The 7614-nt window shown below is 35.9% G+C and overlaps 1 protein-coding gene across 1 annotated transcript; it reads right to left on the minus strand.

Annotated features, from left to right (window-relative positions):
* Positions 1 to 511: 511 nt before the first annotated feature.
* Positions 512 to 5994, minus strand: LOC129903701 (protein ROOT INITIATION DEFECTIVE 3). The gene is made up of 8 exons (XM_055979247.1): positions 5706 to 5994; positions 5419 to 5532; positions 5188 to 5321; positions 4952 to 5099; positions 4268 to 4467; positions 3454 to 3581; positions 2457 to 2704; positions 512 to 1067 (listed from the first exon to the last, which is right to left on the minus strand). Exons 1-8 carry the CDS (start codon positions 5916 to 5918, stop codon positions 906 to 908), a joined length of 1347 nt encoding a protein of 448 aa, XP_055835222.1. The 5' UTR covers positions 5919 to 5994; the 3' UTR covers positions 512 to 905.
* Positions 5995 to 7614: the final 1620 nt, after the last annotated feature.

Consider the following 7614-nt stretch of genomic DNA (forward strand, 5'->3'; position numbering starts at 1 on the left):
GTATTTTGAATTTTTATAGTAAAAATGTTGAATACGTCACTATTAATGTAAAAATCCATAAATTTCAAATTCTGAATCCGTATCTAACGAGATGTTTTAATAATTGGTGAGGCATGTAATAGGACAAGATGAACTGATTATCATAAGATTGAAACCTCGTTAATCATAAAATTTCACTCTCTTGTTTCCACAGAAACAGTGTGATCATGAAATTGATTTTATCTTGCTAGAGTTAAGTGTCCTCAAGGTTGAGAAGGGGACCACTAAGCCAATCCTTTCAACTCTTTTGGTATTGCATTTTTGTCTTATCCAACTTTTCCCATCTATTCAAGATATTGGTTTGTCAAAATTTACTGCTATTGGCTTTTTTTTGTTGTCACGTTTGTTTGTTGCAAAGGTCATCTTTAGAATATGAACACAACCTCTTTTTATACGACCCAAGAGTGAGATTTTTGAGTCACACTAGAATTCTCTAGCTTGTAAAAGAGAACAAAATAATATTAGACATACATTACAGAGTAAACGTTAAATATATCGCATAGCAGCTAGTGAAATAGTTCAAGATCTTACATTTAGAGACATTATCAAATGTAAAATGTAATCTATTTGTTCACATAAGCAAGAGTTTAAACTCAATAGCTTAAATCTAATTGTTCATGGAGAACTTCCAGTACACAATCAAATTTCATCTATATTGTCATAACTGATCGCAGCTGAACCATTACGTGAAAAAATATTAGCTGTTGCAGATAGGAATCGGTATGTCATGGGCAAGGGGTTGAGAGCTAGCTAACTTGGTGAGCACCCTCCACATACCATCATTTAGGTGGAAGTTTCAAATCCAGCTTCCCCTTACGTCTTTCCGCTCCCCATGTTTTAGAAAAATATGTTAGCAGACCATGTCCCTAAGCATTTCCAGCGTGTTCCCCATCCAATAGCTCGGTTACACAAAACTGATGTAGACTTTGAAACTTTGTTTCCCACTGCTGAATCATTTGCATGGACCTGCTGCGGTCGAGTTTTAGCCTTTCGATCTCCATTTCAGCTGCAGCAGAAGAACCTTGTCTCTGTATGAAGGAAAAACTCGCTATTAATTGAAATAGATGATACCTTTTTCAGGCAATAGTACGACATTATTTATTGCAAAGGGATTAACTATCAAAGCAGCAATTGAGGGCAAGACCAAACTTTCGTTAAGTACAATACTAAAGTAACGAATCTTCCATGAAAATAGTTCATGAAAGCAGTGCAGCGCATGAAGAGTTCTGCAAGATTATTTCTGCAGAGCGACTAAAAATTGGTGATATAATCCTGGACAGTATGGGGTCAATTGCAGACAACTGTGAGATGCCTAGTGGAATATTCAACAGCATCTATGGATTGCACCCTAAGGAGCCGCATGATATTTAAGAATTGGTTAAAAGGTGAAAAAGTTTTGGGTTCAGGTACTCCAAATCAATGACTTCTTTGCAAATAAAGTGGTTTATCTGGGGTTGACAGAGGAAAGACTCTAGATCAGTTATCTGCTTTTGAGTCATTGATGTGGGAGTGGCAGAGAGGCTGTTTGCTGGAGCATCCAGATCATTGATCTGAGTTCTGACAGGTAGAAACTCAAGAGATTTTAGGGACAATATGTCCAATTAATTTTTCTTGTTATGTAAAAATGGAGTTAGAGCTCGTTTTTAGAGATGTTTTTGCATACTTAGAGATTGATAAACATCATCGTGAGGCTTGGAACCTTCTTTGTTCAAATAGAACTTTGTAATTACTTTCCGGAAAGATTCTCGATGGTAATTCCTTCTTTTTTAGATCTTTATATTATTGTCCTCCTTGTCAGTCTTTACAGGTGATTGGTTCACATACCAACTGTTGCCTGAGATTCCTTTTGTTCTGCAATTACGGTTGGAATTCCTATCCTGTGATTTTCATTAATCAATTTATTTTTAATTATTTTGCATGCATCCCAGATCATATCAACTGGTCTTAAAGGATAAATAAACAAGTAAAGAAAAATGAAAAGAGTTTGGTGTCTATTGACATAAAGCTAAATCCTCCTTTTGAAAGTATCTATTCCCCATCAGAAAGACATGACAGAAGTAAAGTACTCCCTCTTCCCCAGAAAAGAGCCTTTTGATCCTTTTCTACCGTCCCAAAATTGGGTCCAATTCCAATAAGATGTTTAACACATCTATTATACAAAAAAAAGATATACCAACTTTCCTCTACTCCTAAAAAAGATCTACCAATTTACATTTCTTATAACATAAATAGCCATGACAGGTAAAACTAGGACCATTAAATTGGGAAGAAGTGATTGATTTATAAAGCTATAAATGTCAAATTTATAACCAAACACACTTGAAAATGTCAAACACACAATTATAGTGAGAGAGAGTTGAAACAGCAAAAACAGGCAGCAGGAAAAAGGTAATGTACATTGATCAACAAAATCTAACCTGAAGCTCTAGGAGTTGATTACTTAGGGACTGAATACTGATATATGAAGCTTCAACAGATCTATCAGGATCGATCCGGGGGCCAAGTACTGCCTTGTAGTCATTTTCATCTGCTGAGTTAGCACACTTTTCCAATGGTGGAGGTAATGATACTCCATGTCTCTTAACAGAAGGCATTTGGGAATTCACAGATCCTCTGGTACTCATAATAGATGATGGTCTAACAACAACAATGTTGTTAACTGGACCTGTAAAAAGTTAATACAAAGAGAAGATGTTTCATTAAATCGGAAAAAAAGAAAATAGAAGAGGTCGAAACTAGATATAATTAGGTGACCATTGAAATGAATCATATTGCTCACAGAATCATCAGATTTATCATGTGCCGATACAACCTAGTGCCCTAGTCGAAATCATAGCTTTAGTCTTATTCTTTTTTTTTTTGATGACAAGGGAAACTCGCAGCCGCTACCCTTTGGGTGCACACAGGGTGAAATCCCCACTCCTATGCAATAGCTCCCAAATCACATAGGAGAGGTAACCTGCACTAGGCAAGCCTGGTGCGATGAGCTCGACCCAGAAGGCAAACTCGTTGCTTCGCTGGCAAGGGGTTTCTAACTTAAGACCTCCAACATGGAAATCCCAAGCTCAAACCACAAGGCCACCCTGAAGAGTAGCCTTAGTCTTATTCTTTCCGCACTTATTAACTGTTGCAAGACATTAGGATGATTTCAAGAGGGAAAACACTGTTTTTCAAGCCTTAATCTTCCATTGGAGACATTAAGTAAATTAGGATGGTGGCCCATAACACTTACTATGGAATCACTTAGACCAAACTTACTAGAACTTTTAGAAGTAATGCAAATAAATCAACCTTACATTTAAGAAACAGATTTCTTATACACGACTAACAATGTTTCAAGAATTCCAAGGAGCAAAATGTATTAATATGGTAGCAACAAGTCATTTGAAGAAGTACTCAGGACATCAATTATACCTTTTGCATGCCTAAAAATCCGGGTGATGTTATGGTTTTTGGTGTTCCACACTCGAACCATCCCATCCTCTGATCCAGAAATTAGCAAACCCCCGTCCATACTTAATGCTAAGCATGTAATAGCCTTGCTGTTTCATGTTATGTTGTAAAGTTAATCAAGGAAAAAGAAAAACAGATAAGGGAGGGGAGACAATAATTAGCATGGATTTGCAGGAAATAAGGCAACTCTTGCCACAGAAGTTCATACAGGGACTATCTCGTCACAGTTCATAAAATAACATGCAAAAACTAGCATGTCCTCATACAGCTGAAAAGTTACAGGGAATATTCAGCCACAGGCCATGAAGAAAATCAAGAAACCATTTTAACTCCATAAACATATTGATAGTAATACCCTAATCACAATTTCAACCATACATTAGCCAGAATGCAAACTCCATACGCTAAATGCAAAAACAATTAGATTCCTACTTAACGTCTCTGAATTCCAGCACTGAAGAAGAATATGGAGATTCCAACCAACAACCTTTCATGCCTGACACTTTAACATGAAGCAATAAGTGATGCCAAAAAAAAATTAAGCAGTCATATGGCGATTTCATGTACTCCACAGACAAAAAGAACCATACAAAGGTACTAATGAAACGTAAGTAGTCATAGGGAATCTTTTCCAAACATCTTAAATATAAAACAAAAAAGGATACGACATTAAGGTTTACAAAACCAAACGTTCTCGTTAGACAGAGCACACAACTCTATATTTATATATATATATATATATATATATATATAACAAATCATAGATATTACAAACCTTTGCTCAGACAGAAACCCAAGAATGTGCAATCCATAATTATTGTTGGGGTCAGCAACAGCATTTAGTGCAGCAATGTATATTTTTCCATCTCTACCACCAGCATAGAAGACGTCTTCTCCGGGGTCCAATGCAATTGCATCAATTATTGATGGAAACACAATGTTTCTCAACAATTTTCCCCTAGAAAGACTCCAAACCTACGAAAAATAGACAACTAAGAATATTGAGAAATCAGGCAAAGATATAACTGGCATCACAGATTATTTATTGACAGTCACTGCAACATTACGCAACCAACACTTCTTTTGATGACAAGGGAAACCCGCAGCCGCTACCTTTGGGTGCGCACAGGGTAAAAACCCTGCTCCTATGCAATTGCTCGCAAACCATACAGGAGAGGTAACCCGCACTAGACAAGCCCTGTGCGACGAGCTCGACCCAGAAGGCAAACCCCTTGCTTTCACTGGCAAGGGGTTTCGAACTTAAGACCTCTAACATGGAAGTCTCAAGCCCAAACCACTAGGCCACCAATGAACGAATTGTCATAGAGTCACTTGACTTAATTATTTATGACTGACAACAACCATAGTGGTCAAGTTCATTAGCAGCTTGTTCTTCAAATTTACCAAAAGCACAAACAATTGCTTAACCGTCCATAAATTGGGGAAATAAAAAGCAAACCTTGCAAGTTCTATCTTCTGAAGCAGAAACAATAATTGCATTAGCTCCACCGTACCCAATCACAACATCAGTCACCTTCAAAGAATGCTCAGAGAAACTATACTCATAAGGTTGTCTTGCTTTCTCCCTCAACAAATCATCAAATACCCTAATGCCAATCAATTTCCGGATATCAGCCCTCATATTATCAAACAAAAGCTAAAAAAGAAAAAAAAAACATATAAAGCAAATAATACATTATAAGAGACCAAACTCGAACAGATCCGTCCTCTGAACCGGAAACCAGAAGTGATTGATCATCATTGAATAACAAGCAAGTAACTGCTCTATAGTGAGCATGCCACTTCTTAAGTAGTTTACCAGTAGCAACCTATAAATAAAAACAATGCATAAAACATTTAATCGGACTGCCAGATACAATGAGCTACAAAAAAGGAACAAATGACAAAGAAAGACTTGGTATAAACCTGCCACAAATATATTTCACCGGATGCACCTCCTCCGGCTATATAAGTTCCCTCACTGTTGGAAACAAGTGGATTTATAAGTTCCGCTGGGAAGCTTTTAACTTCCACTTGAGGCTATACAAATGTAATTAATAAAATATCAATAATTGCAGCACTACAGGTATACACAACACTTCTACCAAAACTAGGCTTTCTAACAGGCAATTAATCAAACAGCTTAAAAACGTACAACAAAAGTGTGAATTAACAGAATTTACACAATACAAGTGAAATTTTTTGTTGTTTACCTTGTTCCAGGACCAGTAAAGGATAGATCCTGAAGAAGATTTAGTTTCACGGAGTTGAGAGGAGGCAAGAAAGCGGCCGCCAACACAGGTGAGGCCGTGGGAAGGGGAGGAGCAAGTTCGATAACGGAGGTGCTCGGCGCCGGTATGGAGGTCCCAACAGCCAATACCGGCGTCAGTCGGCGACGAAGCGATTACCAATTCCGGTTCCGTCATTTTGTAGGTTTTGCAAGATGCACCCACTGTATTGGTTTTGAGTTTTTGCGCGAGTTTGATATTGTTTGAAGAACGTTGGTACTTCAGAGTCTATTAAATCTGGGCTTGACAGGTTTTGCCCAAGAAAGTCCATTAACTCTGCAATTCTTTATAACAGCTCGGCCCAATAAGCCCTTAGCATTGCAATTCCATATAACAGCTCGGCCCAAAAAAGTTCATTTACATTGCAATTCCCCATAACAACTCCCAATCAAATTCTCTCGAAGAAAATGGACATGTACCCACTTTTTAGATCACTACTCAATATTTTGGCTATTGTTGCAAAATTTTAATCATTTTTAGTATGAAAATAAAATTACAATTAGTTAAAACATGAAGAAAAACAGATCAAGTTGCTTTACTAGAGTTGAACTACTACTTGTATAAGTTCGAGCTTCGTAACCGACCTTGGATTTCACTTTTACAAGTTTGAAATCAAGGATATTGTGCTGGAGTTTCCAATTAAAAAAGTGGATTTTTTATAAATAGCTTTGTTGAACTTCACCATTTTAGATGAAGCTTCGAGAACTTGAAGGAACTAAGAGAGTAATTTAACTGGCAGTTTGTATTGATAACTGTTTGATCTTTTACAATGAATGGATTAAGACAAAAAAATATTCTATTTACTCTATTTATAATGAACTCTACTAGCTTAAGCTCAACTAACTCTACACAGATTCTGTACATAACCTACATTCAATCCACATTCATCCCCTTACTATCATTTCAACAAGCTTAGTCCTAAAACTCCATAGGCCGAAATAGCTACCTTATAGGTAATTACATTCCATTGTACCTGTAACAGTTGTTTGTATAATTCGCATATTCGTTTGTATAATTTGATGCCAATATACAAATCCATATCAATATTATAATTATATACATGCTATGGTAATCATATATAAATTTTGAATTTATACAAACAAATTATGAATTTGTACAATTGTGAGCTTAATTATACAAATTTTGGATGTGCCCCTAGCAACTATAGTTATGTATATTAATTACTGAAAAAGGTTAGTGGCGAGTAGGAATTAACTTAAACTATAGTTATATATATTAATTAACTAGTATATGTTTGCTAATCCGTGTCATTTTCCCATGAGAAAAGCCTTATAAATCCTTCTCTCTTTAGTTTAATAAATTTATTGCATATAAGCAATGTTGAATATTTAACTTGTGCCTTAATTATTCTTTGGGCATTTGATTTCCTTCAATTTGAGAAATATGAAAAATTGCATGTTGATGACACTACTCTACCACCTAAAAAAAAGAAGGGAATTGGAGTTTAATGGGAATACAAGACAAAGTACAAACCAATTGGATGAATTTAATGATATACTTGTTATTTACAAATACATGCATAATGAAAAATATATTGATGAATTTTGAAGAAATTTAACGTGGATAAAACAAAATCAATTATCACCCATGTTTAAGAGAATTTGAAGTTAGACTAAAGATGGTACTAGAGTCTAGAGACTCTATTGATGTAACATTTTTAGGAAATAATGTATTTGGTTTCAATCAATGAGGACATATGTGACATATTTAAGCTTGATGATTTTTATTTAAAGGAAGCTATGTTTGAAATTAAATCAAAGAATAATTTGAAGAGTAAAGAACTCCCCCAGAAGGTGCACTATTAATTGTGTCT

Source organism: Solanum dulcamara, chromosome 9 (genome assembly GCF_947179165.1).
Source record: "Solanum dulcamara chromosome 9, daSolDulc1.2, whole genome shotgun sequence".
Taxonomy (NCBI): Eukaryota; Viridiplantae; Streptophyta; class Magnoliopsida; order Solanales; family Solanaceae; genus Solanum; species Solanum dulcamara.